The 21,694-nt window shown below is 38.8% G+C and overlaps 1 protein-coding gene and 1 long non-coding RNA gene across 2 annotated transcripts; one reads left to right on the top strand and one right to left on the bottom strand.

Annotated features, from left to right (window-relative positions):
* The first annotated feature begins 209 nt into the window (after positions 1 to 209).
* Positions 210 to 5,528, top strand: LOC124266411. Its single transcript, XR_006895763.1, has 4 exons — positions 210 to 221; positions 1,662 to 1,669; positions 2,975 to 2,978; positions 5,441 to 5,528. It is a non-coding gene; the product is annotated as an uncharacterized LOC124266411 (long non-coding RNA).
* On the bottom strand, positions 5,194 to 11,044 carry LOC124266410 (glutathione S-transferase A4-like). The gene is made up of 6 exons (XM_046701217.1): positions 10,961 to 11,044; positions 9,998 to 10,049; positions 8,514 to 8,646; positions 7,670 to 7,802; positions 6,796 to 6,930; positions 5,194 to 6,169 (listed from the first exon to the last, which is right to left on the bottom strand). Exons 1-6 carry the CDS (start codon positions 11,042 to 11,044, stop codon positions 6,044 to 6,046), a joined length of 663 nt encoding a protein of 220 aa, XP_046557173.1. The 3' UTR covers positions 5,194 to 6,043.
* Between the last annotated feature and the right edge of the window lie 10,650 nt (positions 11,045 to 21,694).

The raw sequence follows: 21,694 nt of genomic DNA, 5'->3' as shown, positions 1-21,694 counted from the left end.
GTTGACGAGCAAGCTGGGTTCAAGTATGGTTTCCAAACATATGATAATATATTCATTCTTAATGCTAAAATTGATAAATATCTTTCACTTTACAAAGGTCGCCTCTATTGTGCATTTATCGACTTGAAGGCCGCTTTTGACTCAGTCGATAGGTGTGGTCTCCTTTACAAACTGTGGCTTGGCAATGTGAAAGGTAATACCTACAGGCTATTGAAAAATATGTACCAAAATGTTAAAGCTTGTTTGTCGATGAGAAATGGTTACATACCGTTTTCTTTGTCAACGACATTGTTGAATGTCTTTCTGCTGATGGTCAGAGGGGTATCAATTTAGACTTTGGCTGACCAAGCATGGAAGGTGTTGAATATTTTCAAATCATCGGTTAAGAATTTTATAATCTACCAATTAATGTTCTGCTCCATATATTTGATGTCAAGGTTTTGCCATTGTTACTATACGGAAGTGAAGTCTGGGTTTTCCACCCGTCGCCATCTGTATTGAATGTACACGATAGGTTCTGTAAACAGGTTTTGGGTCTTTCAAGATACACGCCAAATATTGCAGCGCGTGCTGAGATTGGTCGTCATTCATTAAAGGTAAATCAGTACATAAAGATTGTTAAATATTGGGTTCGCCTCCTGTCTCAAGTTGAGAATGTAATCTTAAATAAGGTATATGAGTATTAGTATTGTCTTGCTGAAAAAGGTATAGATTGTTGGGCTTTTAAGGTGAAATCTCTTTTGTACAGTTATAGTTTTGGCAATGTGTGGGCCAGTCAAAGTGTTGGAAATATCCGATCTCTACTTTCATATCATTATTTAAGCAAAGATGTATTGATATAGATAACCAGTTGTGGTCATCTCGTATTATACGTGTTTCGAAATTGGATTTTCATCGCAGGCTCAAAGAAGGTATAGCTTTTGAGTTCTATATCGATAGAGTTAGGGTAAAACAGTTTCGAATCTTCTTAAGTAGATTTCGTTGCTCAAACCACAATTTGATGATAGAGTACGGTAGACATTTAGGTCTTAAAAGGGAGGATAGCCTGTGCCCGCTTTGTATCATACCTAACATAGAAAATGAATATCACGTTTGCCTGGAATGCCCTTTTTATGGGAAATTAAAAAATGATATCCTCCCTAAATATTATCACATGTATCCATCTGAAGTGAAATTAGCTCAGTTGTTTACATCAAAGAATACTTATATTATAAATTGTCTTGCAAAATATCTACTTTTTGCCATGAAAAAACGAAATAAATTTCTTTCAGTCTTCGTACCCACAAATGTATAATTGTGCAGCTCTCATGATGTTGTAGGGTGCTCTAATGATTGTATATTCTGTACACCTGATGTATAATGGGCCTGTGGCCCCTTTTACTGAATAAAACTCTCTCTCTCATAACGTTATACGATCAACATTAAAAATGACTCGCAATAAATGTCAAAAATGGATTTTATTGTTTGACGTCAAACGACGACTGAGAGGTTATGCAAGATAAAGGTACATAACTCCGCTATGCTTAACACAAGGTCGATGTAACTCAGATAACTTGGAGAGAATCTGTTGTGGATACGGACGCTATATTTTCGCTATCTTTTGTTAACCGTGAACCAAACTATTCCAGTACAATGTGAGCGGATACAATATATAAGAACAGATGACAATGTACTACGTGAGAAAGCACCTAAAAGCGATTTGGATGGCCCTATCTGATATGTAAATTTGTTCTTAGTGATTTTGTAAACACTATCCAATGCAATATGGCAGAAAGCGCACTTAGGAGTTGGTGTAATTTCGAAAACATCCCAACTGTAAAGACACTAAAATTCACCGCGGCAGGGATAAAAGTGTCAGTTGACTTGTTTGGAACATTTCAGCAGGAGCCTGCTACTAAACTATTCTCCTCAGTTAATTAAGAGTGACAGGACATGATTACATCATTCTAAAATTGCCATGATAAATGTCTTAGTCTTAGCTAAGATTTTGCTGAGATAGTTTATGGTCCAGTCTTATCTAAAATCTTAGCTAAGCAAATCTTTTTAGACTTTTTAGACTTTTTAGATTTTTTGTGCTAAGCAAATGTTAGACTTAAGCTTGTTTCATGATCCCGGGGCATTAGACTCCTGATTATAGAGTTTTTAGACTATTCACGTATCGAGAAAGCTGTATCAATTCTGCCACGCGCGCACTGGGACTGCTCATCTCAAAATTCAAGTCGATTGGAGGAATGCATAAAAATACATATACCAAATTGAACGACACGATGGTGTGGTCTACGACTGAGTACAGGTCAGCTATATGGGGGACCAGAAACCAAACTTCAGTCAAGACTATACAGAACAGAGCAATGAAATTTTTTTATGGGTTTTCGCAAATCGGCTCCTAACGCTGCAGTTGAGGGTGATATGAGTTGGACACCCCGGTCTGTCAAACTGTCGTGGAGACAACAATACAACAACAAACCCTTAGAAGAAAGAGTTGGCTTTAATTGTAAAGATGATGTAGAGAATGAAGCACACGTACTTTTACATTGCCCCTGTACAAAAATGTTACAATTTGTTATCTTTGTGTTCAACTTTAAATGCTGGTTTTCATCACATGTCTGATGCTTATTATGTCAAGCCCATATATTTTTAGAATTTCTGCTAAAACCTGCATGGATGTTTTAGATGTTAGAAAATCTCTTTAATATACCTAATACCTTACAATGCTTTAAAAACACATGTTTAGACCATATGCTTTTTACTAATGTATACATCTTTGTATTGTATATTTTATGTTCATGTTTATAGTTTTTTATAGTCTCTCATAATCCCATAATGGATGGCTCATCACATGTATTTTATTATTTGATTTGTATATATGTCTTAACTTGTATGAGGTGAGACTAAAATAAAATGTCTGTCCGTATATTGGGCTTGAAAACCTCGAATGAAGACGATTTCAAGCTTATTGTGTTGTGACTCTGAGAAGTGTTTTTAAAAGCCTTCATGACAAACCACGCGTGGCATGCTATAGGACACATGTTTTGTGTGGGAGGACACACAAAAACTGTTATCTTGCACCACCTACAATGGCGGATGGGTGAACGTGTATGAAACTGTTCATCACAAATTAACATGGGTATCTCATTACAAGCATGGAGGATAAAAGTTTGACTGTTCGTGCATGTGCAAAGGAGCAGAGATTAGCACTCCAGTCTATTCGATTCAGTAAAGGTCTGATAAAATGCCAATTTCAAGTGACAGTGATCGTGTGTTTATTACTTCTATTGCTACGATAAACTTATAGCAGCTGATTGTGTCTACAAATATGACAGTGATAACAATAAACTGATTCGAGTAGGACAACCTCATACACAGCCGACAAGGGGAAGTAACCAGCCGCCAAGGGGAAGTAACCAGCCGACAAGGGGAAGTAACCAGGAAGATACTGCATATGTAAACACGAAATAAGGATACGACCGAGACCAACGAAACAGGGATACAACGTCATCGCTATGGAAACAACGATCAATCACGCCCAATCAAATTAGTGATATCTCCATCTTATGTTAGAACATTAATGACCTATATCTAAAGATACTGAACTACTTTGAGGTACTAAAGATGATTTTATGCACACAAAATATTTTTGCACCTGTTGAGACGTGTAAAAACCGATACAGACTTTCAATAATATTTTACCAGCATATGCAACGTTCCAGAGTATTCGTAAAATAAGTACATAAGAAAGTTAGATACATAGCGGAGAAATATCCGTTTATATTTGAGATAAAATTAGCAATCACTTCAGAAGAGTCCATGGGGAATTGGAGGACTGTGTACTTTTCGGTATTCCGGATTTATTCAGGACCACGGTCAAAATGCTTACAGTGATTGCAAAATGGTTTTGCTTGGTGACTGTAATGCACGGATTGGCCAAATGCAAGAGTTCATCCTTAATGACGAAACTACCTATCTCCCGCTAGAATATACGTTCATCGGATCCCAGGGTTGCAGAGTAATCGGCTATTGTGTAGTGTCATCCGGCCTGTCTAGTGATATTAAATCCTTCATCGTTGGAAGTGAATCCCTGACTCTAAACGCCTTCCAAGCTGTAGATCAGTATAGGCTTTCCTACTGATATACATAACAAGAAAACACAACATAGACAACAACCTAGTTGGTTTGACAACCCTGTCAAAATGCAAATAAAAAACTCAATATAATGTTCTGCAAATTTTAAGGAAAACAGACAATAGTGAACATCTTACAGAAAAGATCAAATTGAAGAATATATTTTAAAAGCATACGCCAGCAGAAGAAAAGTTAATATAAAAAAAGTTATGCATGGCATTTCTGAAGCTGAAATCAATAGTTTTGGAGACTAGTAAAGAGATTCTCTCAAAATCAACACCAATCAACTCAGGGTGTATTTCCATATGAATGGTTTCAATATTTCAAATACCTTCCGGGATTATAAAATATTCATTCAAACATTTAAATTGAGACTGATGGATGTTTTCACTCAAGATCGGTTTACTTCTATTTCTGCTTCATCTAATCTAAGAATGTATTGGACTTTTAAATCTCTTCTGCAATCTGACAAAGGGCAATTCAACCATCAAATGTAAGAAAAGCTTTAACGAAGTTTAGATGCTCAAATGATTGTAAAATCAATAGATCAAGATTTTACTGACGCTTTATGTCAATTTTGTATGTCAGGGGAAGAAGATGAATACCATGTAATGCTAATATGTCTATTATTATTACAACTGCACATCAATGTATACGTTTATATCCTTAATTACTACACTACACACAATGATGAACTGTTATTTAAGCTAGCTCTTTTTGTGAAAAAATGTTTAAGTTTAGATATTGTGTAAACCACTAAGCGCTCTGTTAATTGCACCAATATAAATGTTATGATCACTGTACTATTGGTCTCATAACCAAAACATACGTAATAAACTCTGTTTTGTTCTGTTGTCTTGCACAGGTGCCGTATGACCAATCTGACGATATGATCGGTTGATGAATTGATGAATATTGATGAACATTTGATATTGATGTTGACATTGATGAATGTTTGGTTTTGACTTTTATGACTGAAGTTTACAACGATGACTAAATACACACGCCACTGATTCTGTGTATATAGTGTCCAGGCAGTTTTACCAGTCCGAGTAACAACTGAACATATTGGGAATTGAACATAGTTTATTTTCCTTTAACGTATTTCAGGAAGCATCAATGTCTATTTCATTTTTCTAGACAATTTCAGCCAACAAAATAATTTTATGACTAGGATATAGATTGTTCTGTCTTGCACTTAGCAATACCACTAGGAATTACCACTTGCTGACGTCATTTTGTCCGGTATAAGATATGTCTGCATTTCAATTATCCAAAACAGCAGATTCTACCGAGAAGCATTTTAGGGATACTACAGGTATAGCAGTATTTCGAATGTCCATGAATGTAGCGCTGTATTAGATATGAACTACAGCATACCAAAGCCTACTTTTGTTGTTTTGAAAGGTGAATACCTTGTATATCCATGACGTATACCATATACACTAACTGAGATAATTTGATAGAATTTAAAAAAACAAAACAACTTTTCACTATTAGACAAAATTCACTGTTTACACCATAGCGTTTAAAATAAGTATGCCATACTCTAGCTACGCTCTTAAAAGATCAGATAAGATCTAGACCATTCAATACTCTTGGTTATAGATTCTTGATTGTACACACCCCTAGCTTTGGAAGGCTAAGATATCGGTTTTAAGTCTTGATTAGTACCCATGAAACAACGAGTTCAAACGAAATAATTCACATCTCATTCGAAGACTTTCTCTGTTACATCTAATCAGTTAAACTGGTCGATGATCTGAGGCAAGAGTGCAATCGTGTGACACCGATTTTGGTTTAAACATTCTTTGTACATTTGTACAGGCATGATTCGTATTTTCTAGACAGGATAGAAACGCCACGCCCTAGCCAGTCTCTACTTATAGACACTTGGGATGTTGCATATAGTACGTTTATCCTAAATGTCCAACTTCAAGACCGTCCTGCATGTTGCGACATAAGCATCCGTGTTGGCTCCCTTCCTCTGGGGGCCTTTCAGAAAAGCAGCAATCCTTTCCTGTGAGACCATCATTGATTTGAAAGCCTGAAGTACAACAGTGGAGTAGAAGGACACGATAACACACATTATTACATTCTAGTTTATATGACTGTGGGGTATTAAGAATAGATACCAGTACTTCTGGGAGTAAGTACACGTATCCTATATTTGTCTGGGCTATGTTCACACGAAGATTTAACATACTTAAGATACGTAATTTGTAATGTTTGATACAACCAGTCAGTTTTGGACTACGATTCTTTAATTGTATGGCATTTCGTTCATGTTGTTTCACACTGTATTTATTTGCTTGTACATTCTCTAACATAACATATTGTTTCATTTTGGAAATCGACAAGTAACACTGTGCGTATCAAATATTATAAAGTAAATGTGTGGCTGCCTTAAATTTCTTGATGGGTGAAACCTTAATGTGCATCGAGAGAAAGGCTTTGTGATATTTCATAACACCATATTCTGTCATGGTGCAACGTGTCCCGTAGACCAGGTAGAGCAATGATAACACCATCAGTAGACTCCAGGTGCGGATATCCTTTCATAACAAACCACCATCTTGATCACGTGTGTTGACACCTAGCTGATATGTAACTGAAATAACGGCCTTAAATCCAAGTCACACACCCACACACCCACACACGGCGAGGACTGACCTTCAGTGACGGGTAGTCTGAGAGTGTTTCCTCTCCGAAGTATTCCGTCACAATGAGCAGGAGCTCAATCAGGCTAACATCAGCCAGGCTCATAGAGTCGCCAACCAGAAAACCTGTCCCATTCTTTTTCAGGGCCTAGTTAGAAAAAGGAGTCGGATTGCATAATGTTATTTCTGTTTGGATGCAGCAGAGGTCAGTGGTGTGGAAGTTGCCTTTTCAGAGATGGATTCAAATATAATCTGGAAGCTTCTAGAACAACTTTATGGAAATATTTATGGATATATTGTAAGGAAAACTAAGTTCTATGGATAGTCAATTTCTTTATTGCAATGAGTGCGACGTTTCGGTGTAGGTACTAACACCGAAACGTCGCACTCATTGCAATAAAGAAGTTGACTATCCATAGAACTTAGTTTTCCTTCATCTTCACAACTTCTAAAATGCCTCTCAAAGAAGATATATTGTAAGCCATATTACATTACACCAGCGGTTGTGTTATGTTCAGCCTGGATACACTCAAGCATATGCCTGGTTTGGAGACTTATAATTCAGGGGAACATTCCATCTACATCCATTCTACCAATCACAGCAAATTCTATGTCAGCGTTACCGGGATCTAACGCGAGATTTCGAACACGTTTCGTATTCTCAGATAATATATTTTAAAATATAGTGTGATATGTCTCAGTAGAAGTGTATGTCTGTGTTATTTCTTTCTCTTCGATGTAAACAATAGGTGCACGTTATTTGAGCGTATGTGTGTTATGACACAACAATACAATGGGTTGGGGTTATCAATGTTCTCTATTTCTTATTCCCCAGAATCATGAAATTAGGGTTATCACCAACAACACAAAGTATATGTACATCTAACCTGGTCAAAGACTGGCAGATAACGGGGAAGACCTTTAGCTTTGGCTTTTGCTAACACCTCCTTTGGATCCTGGAAGACCATTAAGTGAAAGCTGTCGAAAAAGTCACGAGTTCCTTCGTAGAACATGTCAATCCTGAAAAAATAATTAAAACTTCAAATTTCTTCCTATTTAGTGCATACATTCAGCGTATACATAGTACATACTATATTCGGAAGCTTGTCATTTAGGACTAAGACATCTCTAAACACAAAACTGTAACAGGGAGCTAATTTTATAGATGCATAGTTCCCCAGACTTCAGACGGATCGAAAACACATTTGGGAAGACAATGCGACAGCAGATGAATCAAATCCAGACCTTTCACATTTCTTTTCAAGCACTTGTTTACCAATGGCGACAACTTTCAGGTAGAGTTATTATTGTTATTATTACCTGATTGATAGCAGTATGATACTCATCTATTCTCATAACAATACACACACTACTTCCATTTTGAAGTTAAATTTAACAAGTGTCCATCGTTTAATTCGATTGAGTATTCATTGCGTTCATTATATATATGGGAAGGTTTACAAATTACGCTGTAGTCAAAACTGGATATTTAACTTTTCTATATCTGTCACGGAAGTTATTTTAAACTGTTCAAAATAAAACCATTCGTCGGGATTTGGGATTTTGTGAGCATGTTCCGGGGACTGCAAATGTATTGACGAGCGGTAAGTCTTCCTCTGACCACTTATGGTGTGGTTCGTAATGTAATGTTTATCATACACAGGACTGTGTCGGAACTTAATTGTAAATATGCCTTTGAAGAATTTTGAAGGATCGTATGTTCAATCTCACTTAGATTGTTCTGCATTGGAGTGTCCATACAATCCTCCCTTCCTGGCCACGTATCTTACAATGGCACCAGTTTGCACCAACTCCAGCCCATCAATCTCCAACAGAGGCACCTGATAAAACTCCAGTTTCCCATCTGTAACAAACATACATGTAGCATATAGATATCACATTTTTATATGCAAATATAATGCAGATGTATAATTACGTTTATACTTTCATTTCATTTCAGTCATTCCAAATTCATGTATCTGTACAGTGGGATAAGTCAAATACTGGATGAAGTGGTCTCCTCGACTTTAAGGTCATAGTTCACAAATATTGCGCCTATGGTTTGCTGAAAAGCAGCAGGTCTAAGTTTTGATGTTCATAATACCATCTCTGTGGTGACGTTATCTCCAGGAGAGAAACACACACGACTTGCCAAAAGCCGGTTACTCCAACCAGACAACCATATACAGTTGGTGCATCTACGGATACAACAGTTCAAACAATTCCTGGGTTGAGCCCAGTTAGTGGCACAACCGTATGCAACCGGTGGAGGGATCTCAACATACGCTCCGTAAAGCGATACTCCCCTTTTGCTCTGGACACCCATAGCTTCATACAACTCTGATTGCAGTGTATCATCGCTTTTAATTACAATTTGAATACGTTGCCAGCGTCGTGTTCTACTCTTCATGTAAATACAGAGACGCCATGTGTCGGTGGTGTGGTGTATGGTCCTGTGTGGTGCTCAGGTCACAATCAGTTGAAGTTAAACAACGTTGGGTGTGGAGAGTCTTTGTGTGGGTGACCGCGTTTGGCAGCTGAGACTCCTGAGAGTTTCCAGGACTTCCGTCCCGTCCAACAAAGAAGCACATGTGATACATGTGGTCTCACCTAAGGCAATTTGTTCAAAATTGCCTCTGTCCACCCAGCGGTACGTTGGGTACCTGGTATGATAAGATGGTAGTCTGAATTTGAACCTTTGGCGCCTGAAAGGCGACAGGTTGTATACTCCACAGGGAATGTTCTCTGTTTGTTGACCAGGGGTAATATGTCCGCGCTTTGAGCATGCAATGTGCATGGATAAATGCGCAATATAAATGGACTATTATTAGATGTTCTCTTGCCCATGAAACATGTCTGGGGCGAGACTGATCGGCATCAACGACAGAACCTGAAACAACCGATTCTAGCTCAATTGTGGCATGTTTTGGGTGATATTTGGAACAGCATCCTCACGGCTGTTCTTAAGTATCTGGTGGCATCAATGCTCTGTCGCGTCCGTGTAATTGGTAATGACACCCGATACTGACATTGTAAATGAACACTACTATCTTCTGGGCCTGCCTCTCAGCCACTACTACCGGGTATTGGTTTCGCCAATGAATTTGTATGATAAATATTGGTCAGACGAACGGTGGAATATACTTACTTACCAACATTGACACTACTTTATAATTAGCAAGGCTACTAATTTCTGGGAGAATAAACATGATTACCTTCCAGTAACTTTTCATACTCTTGTCTCTCTTGGAGTAAAGTTTCGGTGAACTGAAAGAAACCTTGAATTAATGGTAACGTCAAATTGCCTTCAAAATGTATTTCGTCCTCCTCTGAGCTGAAAATACTTAGCACGGGTTGCTGAAAACTATAACGTGACAGATGCAACTTTATAGGAACGTTTCTATTGGATATTTTCTGTAAAAAACATTACAGCACTCATTATTCAATCTTGACACTAGATCTTCTGCCCAATGGAGCTTATATGGCGATCATTAACCGTTAAACGGCTGGTGTGTTAGGCATGGGCACGCTGGGCAGTCGCCCGATCCCCGTTAACACATAGTCTTCCCTGTTAATCTATGTATGTGGAGACATGCTGTCAATAGGAAATAGATTCACTATTTATATATATAACTATATATATTTGTTACTGCACAAAACATGTTTAGCATGTTTTTACTAAAAATAATATGCAATATTCATGTATATTGTTACATGTTCTCCAGGCGAATGAGGGTCGGTGGGGTAGCCTTGTGTTTAAAGCGCTAGCTCGGCACGCCCAAGACCCGGGTTCGATTCCCCTCGTGGGTACAATGAGTAAAGCAAATTTCTGTCGTTCCCCGAGGTGATATTGCTGGGAAAAAAAGGCGGCGTAAAAATAAAACATATTTAAATCCTTTGACCTATAATGTAGTTAAGACAGAGATGTTTATGCAGTAGGTTATTAACCATGTGCATGGATCACCTTGCTTTGATTTACGGTTCTGCATTATTATGCAAGGCGCTGTGTTGATCACATGCGACAACTCGGTCAACCCTCCCCTCTATGGCCGATATGTATATTTCCACCCTATCAGCGGATGCTCTGTATTTCAGTCCACATCATTCTTTAGCGGGAACGTATATAACAAATTTCAGGAATATGAGGCAAAGTAATCGCATATCACAAATGAACATACCTCAATGCCACATGCTGCAAGTATGAATCGCACAATTTCACCTAGTCCACGGCCATCAAAGTATGTGAGTCTTACTGTCGCCATATTGTTTAACTACTGGTGTGTACAGTCATCTCCCTAGACTAACGCCCAGTCCCTACTGGGCATAGGATGATGTTGCCATAGAAACAAACAACTTATATAACTCAAACCGTTTATTTACGTTGAACTGAAAAGGAAACCAATCGAGATGGGACATTTAGTATTGGTTCATTTAGGACTATAGCTGAGTGGGCAGATAATACGGTTAAGAGACTGTTAGACAGGCCATCGGCTTCCAGGTCAATAACCTAGAATGCTACATGCATAGCATGTTCGCGTTATCGCATAGCTCTTACAAAAAATCAAAATTCAAAATTCAACAAAGACACATTTCCTTTATTTGCCGCGCTATCTACGGAAGCCTAATGGGGCCATATTGGTATCGTATTTTGTAAAATCGAAATTTCTCTATATTTCTCTCGACTTTGTTACTTCGGTTATATTTTCGTAATTTCTATCACTTTCTCGTTAGTTTAGTTTGTATCAGGAACTTGAAATTTCAAGAAAGAATTCAAAGTTAGGGGAACATAACTGAAATAAGGAGACTGTACTTTCACAGATCAGTATCAAGATGAAGATAATTTTTTGTACTTAGACCTCCTGCCCGTACATATAGTATTTTATAGCTAAAATACATGGAATTATCATGAAACGGTCCTCCTATTAGCAGAAATTTGCGGGTCGCTGCAAATGATATTGGACCGCTCAACCTTAACGACGGGCCACTATCAGTTCTGTTGTCAAGTGGCGTCATAGTGGGTGCGTGGGCTTACAGTTCATTCGGCATTGGCTTTGGACTGGCAGATATTCTCGGGCAAACAAGTCAAAGCCACCCGAATTCCTGCTTTAGATAGCGGTAATATTGGCTTTCTTGCTGGTTCTAACCTTAACAATTGCACTATTAACGTTGTTGTTGGACCAAAACCGAACACTGAAAACTGACGTTGTGTCTGACATAGTTTGACATGTTGCAGGCTATGGTCTTGTCAAAGGCCAATGTCGAATATCGTCACTTTCTGTTGTGATGTCACTTGAATTGTAAGATGACGTAATTGCATTCGGGCAGTCAACCCCATAAGAAGTTGGTTTTCAAATTCCTTCATTGTTTCCTTTTTTCTTTTCAACACCAATTCCATGTATTTTAGCAATAATAACGGTCATGCTATTTCTTAGGGCATTATCAATTGCAGAAGCCCTCGGTCTTTTTCAACTGCCCTCCTTCGTCGGGCAGACCTAGGACTTCTGCAAATGATAATGCCCTAAAAATAGCATTTACCCTTATAATAATGACATGAAAAGTATGGACTCTGCAAATAGTGGAAAGCATAATAACATTGTGAAATTAGCTGCCAGAAGAAATCAGACTCTTCCTTAATGTCAACGAATATATTTAAAATAGGGCTAATTTTACATGAAAAGATGCGTCTTCTGATGATAAAAATCTGATAAGTATTCCCTTGTAGGGTGACACAAATATTTCTGTGGAATATACTCCCCTTCTTAGATAGACATATGGATCACATGTAAATAGGACAGCATACTGACATCATTTGTTGTCCGAGTTGCATTCCCCGAGTGGCGATGTTTGGTCTTTCAGGACGCCATTGCTCACCTCCAGCATCACAACATCCCTAGAATTCCATGGCTAGCGAGGAGTCTTGACCTTCACCAACTTGACCCCTATCGTCCTTGAATACCGTTGATGGTCAACAGATTATTGCCATACATCACTACCGTTTATGTATTATAACATCTGAATATTTGGCGAAAGCAGGCGACGGGTTTCTTTGCCAGTGTCAACACGACTGATCCAAAATCTTCCCGATGGAGAGGCGGATTTCAGGTAAAATATTATCATGTACCACACATATCTTTTTTTCTGGTGCAAAAAACAGGTTTGTCTGCTTCCAAAAGCACCTCGCCCAAACAATCTGTAGTCTTTATAATGGACACCACCAAATAACAAAGGGTATAACAATAGCTGATTTCGCACGACTTGATAACATGGCGTTTAGAGCATACCATTCTCTCTCTTATAGCTTGGAGGTGGAGACGTGTTTTGAACTATTTTGGGGGTTTTTGTTGTCTGTATCATTAAACACAAAAACATAGGTCACTATGTACAATAAATTAGGTCCTATTTGACGTGGAAAGTAGGCACTTCACGCCATACGTTGCGACTGTCGTTGCCAGTGCAGTGTGAAAGTTAATGTCTCTCGGAGTAACTTTCAACTTTACATGTCAGAAACGGAATACAGATCACCCGTCTATATTTCCAGGTAAGGATACTGAACATCGTTTCCCTTCTGCAAGGGTGAGAGTATCTCAGGCTTGGCCCGGCTCGGTATCAACATACACGCTTACGGGATCACAATACTTAACTTTGGCTGATCCAGATCTATACCATCTTTCGAGTGAGGATCACATGGATCACAGCCACCATTCTAATAAGAGATGTAATGAATAACAAGTTTAACAGTATCAATATCTGTCACTTTGCTTCACATTACCATTCGACCAGGAGACTACGTGATCAGTCTCAAATTACAAGACGCATATGTACCATTTGACGAGGAGCATCGGCAGTACTTTGGCTGCATTATCAAAGAGATTCGCTATAGATTGAATCCACGTGGTTACCCAGCAGCATCTCAAAACCAGTCAGAAGGTTCCTTCGTCGTCAAGGGATAGTCTTTGAAGCTACATCGACCACATGGAAGGACACTGATCATATTATATTTGAGAAGCATATCGAATTCACAAAGCCGTTGTTTGGTTCACTGTGGTGGCTGGTGAATGCACAATTCCAGTCATGATTCATCTTCCAACACCATTACACAAACATCACCAGTGCTGAGGAGTGAAATGTCTTTGCAGAAATCTTCATGATGCCATTTGCATCGTCCCACCACTTGTTCGTCGACGATCCGACCGTTGGTTTGGGTGCACACCTTCTGGATGAGCAAAAACAGGATATTGGTCTGCAGACAAATGAAACAGTTTGGAGTTCAAGGCAGTACTGTTAGCAATTACCAGAAATTCTCCCTCCATACTTGACCCACACGTATTGGATCATGATGCGATATTTTATTCTTATACCGGCGACATTATAAGATAGAACTAAGCACAGTAGTAGTGCCAGGATTGACTGTCCTCAACAGACAATCACGACGTGTGATGTTCAGTCGTCAACCCCGCGTGATCGAATATTCTGTTATCAGACACTCAAGCACAAGGTTATGACAAACTCATTTGTACCATTCTGATGCATATTTATTACAGTAAAATATTCGTCATGTTTCTGGTCTTTCTTTGGTCATTGGTCACCATGTGTCGCATTGGTCACCATGTGATGATCGGATGGCACAGCCTATGTTCTGTAACCTTTGTTATTTCCCCGGTCTGGTTCTCGACTACTGACAAAACCACCCTGTCATAGTGTTCACGGATAAAACACAACATTAGAACATACTCCTGTGTGTATAAAGGACATAGCATGTACTCATTTTATGGCTGTTTCAGATATCTCAGACTGAACAGTCATTTCAAATACAATGTTCGTGGAACAACACTTGCAATCACCTGAACCGTAAGTGTATTTACTGTTACACCTCAAAAAGTATAAGCAATGACTTTGTTTTTCTAAGAGGGATGATCGTCACGATATGGCTGCAATATTGCCGATGTGACGTTAAATCTTAACTCACTCACTCACTCTAAGAGGGATGAAAACGATGCCGTTGTTGAGATAGAGTGTGGAGACTATTTCGTCTGAGTGAGCAGACATTTACATATCTAGCATCCACGATAGACACATACGACGTCTGGAAGCTGTTGTATTTTGCTGTCATGATGGGGTCATCCTCACAAGCTTTCATACATAAGTGACCCAGTGGCACCTGGAAGTATCATATAACGGCCACCTCTACGTCACTGTACCGACTCTTTCACACAACACTTCAATGGAAATAATAAGTAAATTACGTTGTTAAATGTTATAGACCATAAGCGATATATCCAACAGTTGATTGATTGTTGTTTAACGCCGCAGTATTTCAGCCACAATAGTTCAGGTTCTTGAGAGGCATATAGAAGTTGGTATTCACGCGTTGGACAAAATATTATGGACGTCAACTTCTTCTTTATTGTGTACACAAATAAAATAGAATAAAGAAGAAGTTGACATCCATGATACTTTGTCTTATACAGTATTTCAGCAATATGGAGGCGGTCTGTAAATAATCAAGTCTGGACCTGACAAGTGATCAACATCATGAGCATCGATCCACGCAATTACGAACTGATGCCATGTGTCAACCAAGTCAGCAAGTCCGACCACCTGATCCCGTTAGACGCCTGTAACAAGAACCATGGGTTACTGGAGACCAATTCTAACCAGGATCTACAATTGGCTCATGTATCGTGGGAATTGTGCTGATCCTGCTCAGAATGCCGATTGTAGCATTGGGTTGATTCTACAGCTGTAATGCATGTGACAATAAATCATTGAGACGTAAAGTACTTATGAGAGTTTGTTGTTGTGAAATAAAGTCGTGAGTGTACGTAGTCCAAGCATGATTGACATGTACATAATTATGACATGATTGAGTCATGACAATACACAATTCAGACATGATTGACTTGTGATCGTACATAGCTCAGACATGAATGTGTCATGAGAATACACAATTCAGACATGATTGACTTGTGATAGTACATAGTTCAGACATGAATGTGTCATGAGAATACACAATTCAGACATGATTGACTTGTGATAGTACATAGTTCAGACATGAATGCGTCATGAGAATACACAATTCAGACATGATTGACTTGTGATAGTACATAGTTCAGACATGAATGCGTCATGAGAATACACAATTCAGACATGATTGACTTGTGATAGTACATAGTTCAGACATGAATGCGTCATGAGAATACACAATTTAGACATGATTGATTTGTGATAGTACATAGTTCAAACATGAAAGTGTCATGAGAATACACAATTCAGACATGATTGACTTGTGATAGTACATAATTCAGACATGAATGATTCGTGAGGGGACATTTCGACCACAGTGGCACGAATCATCCTTTTCTGCTGAAAGCGTCGATATTATTTAAAATGTGTCTCGATTTTTTTTAAAATATAACACAAATTTTCGCTTGTCAAGACTTTTATATTAAAAATATGACCTCTAGTTAAACATGTCAGAAACGACAGACACCAATCACTTCGGAAGGTGTGTCGAAAAAGGAACTGCAAAGGAGGGTTTGCTCCTACACAACTTCACGTGACAAGGTGAGCTAACTACTGACGCTGTTCACACGGCCAATCTAGTGCGATGAGATCATTAAAAGAGGACCTTCTTCACGGTGGAGACATACACGTCATCATTAGGCTACCTCCGCTGTGGTCCTGCCAGAAACGCAGCCATGTTCGGCAGAGACGTCACCTTTTTGTGAAACCCCTGAAATTTACGGAAAATATGTATATTCGTTGGACAAATGCTTGCACAAATAAACATGTGCATGCCTTTGTACTTTACAACCTTTAAGCCTTACTATGCATGTTTTCCTTTTTGTACTTTTCATGTTTCCTAGCTGTTCATTTCCAACATATGTATATTGTACATTACACGTGTTTCCGGGTGTACTTTACACGTGTTTTCCTAGTGTACGTGACCCGTGCTGTCCTGCTGTACACTGTACACCAAGAGGCCAAACTGACGTCCACGAACGAGATAAAAAATACTAAAAACCACCAGGAAGAAGACACAATAAAAACATAGAGACTTCTGCCCAAAAAGCAATGAATGTGTTGCATGCAGATGTCGTTCAATGGTTACAACTTTGTAACAAAACTAATTGGTCTCAAAATTCTGGACTGGTTATTGTACTAAGGTGCGCAACAGGACGGAACCCAGTCAGCAGGAAACGAGGCTGTTGTGTAATCAATGTTTTGACGTGTGACCACCCGATCCCGTTAGTCGCCTCTTACGACAAGCATTGGTTACTGAAGGCCAATATTCTAACCCGGACCTTCACGGGTAACTACATGAATACTGTTGCGTTAACGTCGAGCGCTCTCTCAATGTAAGCAATCCACATAACTGAATACAATTACTTCAGTGCATATCAGAGGATACGTAAGTCAAAAAACATTCAAAGTCAATTAATCTCTTCACTCAGTTTAATCGTAGAATATGTGTCATTTTAATGTATGGATAGATTTGTCTAAATTGCAAACAGGTGAAGGGATGGTGTAAATAAGGCTATGGTCCATGCGGGAAGTAAATATACTGTACGTCCCCATGGTCCCTAGAATGGTGATCTACCTTCAGTTGTTGGCAATCTATAGCCTGTTTGTATATTGTGTTGTCGTCTATTGTTAAAATGTTTTAAAGTTCGTTAATAGTTTTAAATTGAAATCTGTCATAACTTAGGTATGTTACTGTCTTTAAACTGGGTTTATTATTTATCTTTATTCATTATGAAATTATAACTTGTTTTTAACTTGTTTGAGTAGCATTTTAGAAGTTGAGACGTACAATATGGAACAAGTTTTTATGGATAACAACTTCTTTATTTCGTGAGTGCGACGTTTCGATACAGATTCTTGTACCGTTGTCAAGCAAGAGTGATTTGTTGGTCACGACATCTCATCAGGAAGGTGAGGTGTTTACTTGAGAGGATGTGCTTCTTCTCAAGACGAGACAGGTAGTTGATGGTATGAACTGCCACGTCTCCATGTAGACGGCGGATAACTTGCTTGAGTGGCATTTTAGAAGTTGAGACGTACAATATGGAACAAGTTTTTATGGATAACAACTTCTTTATTTCGTGAGTGCGACGTTTCGATACAGATTCTTGAACCGTTGTCTTGTACCATTGTATTTAGTCACGATATGGCTGAAATATTGCCGATGTGACTTAAAATCTTAACTCATTCACTCATTGCATATCAGAATCGGATACTTACTTGCTGACGTACCTGGGAGTCTCCTCGTGTGATGACCCCAGCAGCCCTTCTTTACCTGCTATGTACCGAACAATGGCCCCTGACTGAACCAACTTCAGGCCATCTATCTCCAACATTGGCACTTGTGAAAACAGGAGGAGCCCATTTAAACATGGAAAAGGTCAAATAACAATATGGTGACATAGTATCCATAGGTCCATCCTGCACTTAAGTACGAGTGAACAGGAGCCCATCTGATCATGGAAGCGGTCAAATAACACTATCCTTAGGTCCATACCAGCACTGAGATACGCGTGAAGTTCATGTGTTATTTGATGTTATGTAACACACGCATTGCGATAGTGAGATACCGATCGCACAATATCCAGATAATAACATCAAATAATTAAGACAGAAATACTTGAACTCATATCAGTTACAAACGATTTCATCTTGAGTTGACGTAACCAGCAAACTATTTATCTGATCTCCATTTTTCAATCTGCTCTTTTTCTGTCAGAAGTTCATCTGTGATCTAGATAGAATGCAACAGGTACACGGGGTATAACTTGACATGTGATAAACTAGATTTTTTCACACAGATGTACTAGAACTCTCCTGCGTATCATATGACGATTGTATTACACTCTCCGAATGATTTTGTCAAGACACGTTGTTACAGAGACGACCAATTAAGAGTGAAATGTGTGGAAACACATAAACCTTTGGTGGTCAGAGTCTAGACGATTAAGAAATACATTAACGCTGTAGTCAGACGTGCACAGCCTGCTCTTTCACATCGCTCATTCTCCGGACGTTTTGTATGGTCCGCAAGATAACGGAAGGAGTCCCAACAAAGTTGATAACCGAGAAAACAACTACTTGTATTTATGTTTGTGATCCTTATTTCATAGGGAACAATTACATTGCAACACAAGTTTAGAGTATACATAGGTAACTAAAATATCCTTGTATTCTGCAGCTTTCTTGAAAACCATGACAAGTTGCACATGTTAATGTTCAGGCGAACAAACTCAATGATCTTATGAAGCATGACAGACAAGAACATGTACAACGTAACCGTCTCGTTCATGTAGACAAAAGACCAATACACCGCCTCATAAACATACTTATATCTAACCTTGATGCCACACGCGGCCAGCGTTAAACGTACTATTGCCCCTCTTCCACGTCCGTCAAAATAATAGAGTTTGGGGGCTGCCATTGTTGATTTGGGGAGGAAAGTTTACGGGAGAATGAAGAAGACTGAATGTCGGTTTGGTGATGCAGCGCCAGAACGAAGAGCAGAAATGACCGATCAGAGTAAAACTGATTTGAATGTCATATGTACAAGCACGAATACAGTATGGTAGCCGACAGAGGACATAGCCGGGCGTCAATACGTACGACTGTTGTAAATGATGGTACAATACTCCATTATTTGCCCTAAATTTAAACTTGTAAATGATGGTACAATACTCCATTATTTGCCCTAAATTTAAACTTGTCAAAAGATAGATTGAAGTGGAAAAAAATGAATTACATATGCATTATACACTGTCAACAGATCGTCAGTATTATCAGCCATGTTTGTGTTGTTTGCCTTGTCAAAAGAAATACTTGTGTCGGTCATCTTGTAGTTTTATACTTGACTCCGATTATGTAGTCGCTCGACTTAGGAATGGCAATGACACTGATAATGATGAACGAATATTTATTATGCAGTCAAATGTCACGCATGCATATTGCTAATAGTATGTTTCCCTTCAAATACAGACAGGTAAGATAAATGACTTCACCTTAAAGTCACACATTTGAGAGCTTTGTTAACACGTAGCCACATAACTAGGACAACAAAATGAAAAGGTTTTTTTAATATTACTAAGAAACAAATTTCTTTTAGTTCTTATCGACCAAACTGGCTTAATTTGGTATTGAAATCCAATGCTTATGTGCTAGTAGAATTGAGATTGACTGACGTTATGAAGTCCTTAACTCCGGGTGAGACAAGATATCAGCGGATCCTTCACAGTATGGCTTCCCAGCTGCTAACACACGATTGCACATAGTTATATAACAATTCCCTCTATGTTGAATTGTCTGGTGCGGTATCAACTCTGGTGGGGTATCAATATTTGCCACAAATACAGACAGACGGACACACGCATGTACATGCATGCACCTGCATAACCACTAGACAACACACAGACAAACAAACAGACACAGACACCACACACACACACACCTACATTGAAAAACTGACGGTCAAACTTTATAAAAGCTAAATAGTTGCATGAGGTAAAATGCATTGATACATCAAAACCTCAACCAAATCAAAACTTAGGACAGCAACCAATATTGCCATGACAGTTGACCGAAACATAGTTTCTTTTGGCCGCCTGTTGAATAACACTAGAACATCAGGTATTAGAATGACAGTTAATGTAACATATGTTATAATAGATAATCACGGCAATCCACTTCACATTGTTATCAACGTTAAATGTACGTCCCAACTGATAAGGGTTGTTTTTTCTCCTATTGTGTACCAAAGTACAACGATCAAAATGTTATAGCGGTGCTTATCAAACTACACAGTCATGGTTACATGTAGATTGTACATGTTAAGATATACAATGTACATTGTTCATAAATCCAAAAACAAATATTTGGATAAATCGACACAATGCCATTTACGACTATCGGAAATCGTACGCCACAACAGAGTGTATGGCAACCCCCCACCCCAAAAAGAAAAAAGAGTTACGTATTTAGATTACAGTATTAAATTAAAAAGTTCGAATGAATTAATGCAACGTTGCCCTCTACCGACAAAATTATTTCAGGCGAACTCCATAGTGTTATGTCCCTTGGAGCGCTTTTTACGACTATCTTACACACAAACACGTGAAGGTCCGGGTTAGAATGAACATTCAGTAACCCATGCTTGTCATAAGAGACGACTTAACGGGATCGGGTGGTCAGGCTCGCTGGCTTGGTTGACAAACGCCATCGGTTCCCAGTTGCGCAGGGCGATGCTCACGATGTTGATCACTGGATTGTCTGGTCCAGACTCGATTATTTACAGACTGCCGCTATATAGCTGGAATATTGCTGAGTGCGGCGTAAAACTTATCTCACTCACTCACTCCTACGCACAACTTGTGATTGAAACTAGTTTGGCAAACACCGCGAGCAAGTGTTTTCGAGTGTTCTCTGTGTGGAAGGTGTTCGCCTAGAAGTTTCAATTATCGATTTCAGGCAAGTCGTGGGGGATAATTATACCATCAATAGGAAGCTGAAGTGATTGTTTTCAATATAATATAAACTTAAAAATAAAAAGTGTTTGCAGCTGAAAATCCTGATGCTGTTTATTGAACTATGACAGTGTGTACATGTGCGTGACTTGAATATCATCCTGATCATTACTCACTCTCTTCCTGCAGTAGGCGTTGGCTTGAACCCTGTCCATCAATAGAGGACCTCCCAGGAAAGACATCCCACTCCACAAGAGAGTCATAGAAGTAGCATGTGTTTGATCCTAACATTGCTTTCCTATCCGTCAAATACTTACAGACACGTGGATGAAAACAGAAGTGATTTGAAATAAAAAAATTGAAAATCACAACAGAAAGAAAATTTATATTTAAACAAAGGGATTATGAGCTGCATATGTCATCACGTGTCAG

The sequence above is a fragment of the Haliotis rubra genome, unplaced genomic scaffold (assembly GCF_003918875.1).
Source record: "Haliotis rubra isolate DU_JTF1 unplaced genomic scaffold, ASM391887v1 Scf1254, whole genome shotgun sequence".
NCBI classification, from domain to species: domain Eukaryota; kingdom Metazoa; phylum Mollusca; class Gastropoda; order Lepetellida; family Haliotidae; genus Haliotis; species Haliotis rubra.
The sequence above is the reverse complement of the archived record's forward strand: the minus strand, read 5'-3'. Positions and strand labels throughout refer to the sequence as shown.

Coding starts and splice junctions, on each gene's coding strand:
- LOC124266410 (XM_046701217.1), bottom strand. CDS start 11,044: ATGGCGACAGTAAGACTCACATACTTTGATGGCCGTGGACTAGGTGAA. Junction 7,803..8,513: donor TCCAATGCAGAACAATCTAA/GTGAGATTGAAC, acceptor TTATTTTTTCAG/GATTGACATGTTCTACGAAG. Junction 6,931..7,669: donor ATCTGCCAGTCTTTGACCAG/GTTAGATGTACA, acceptor TTTTCTAACTAG/GCCCTGAAAAAGAATGGGAC.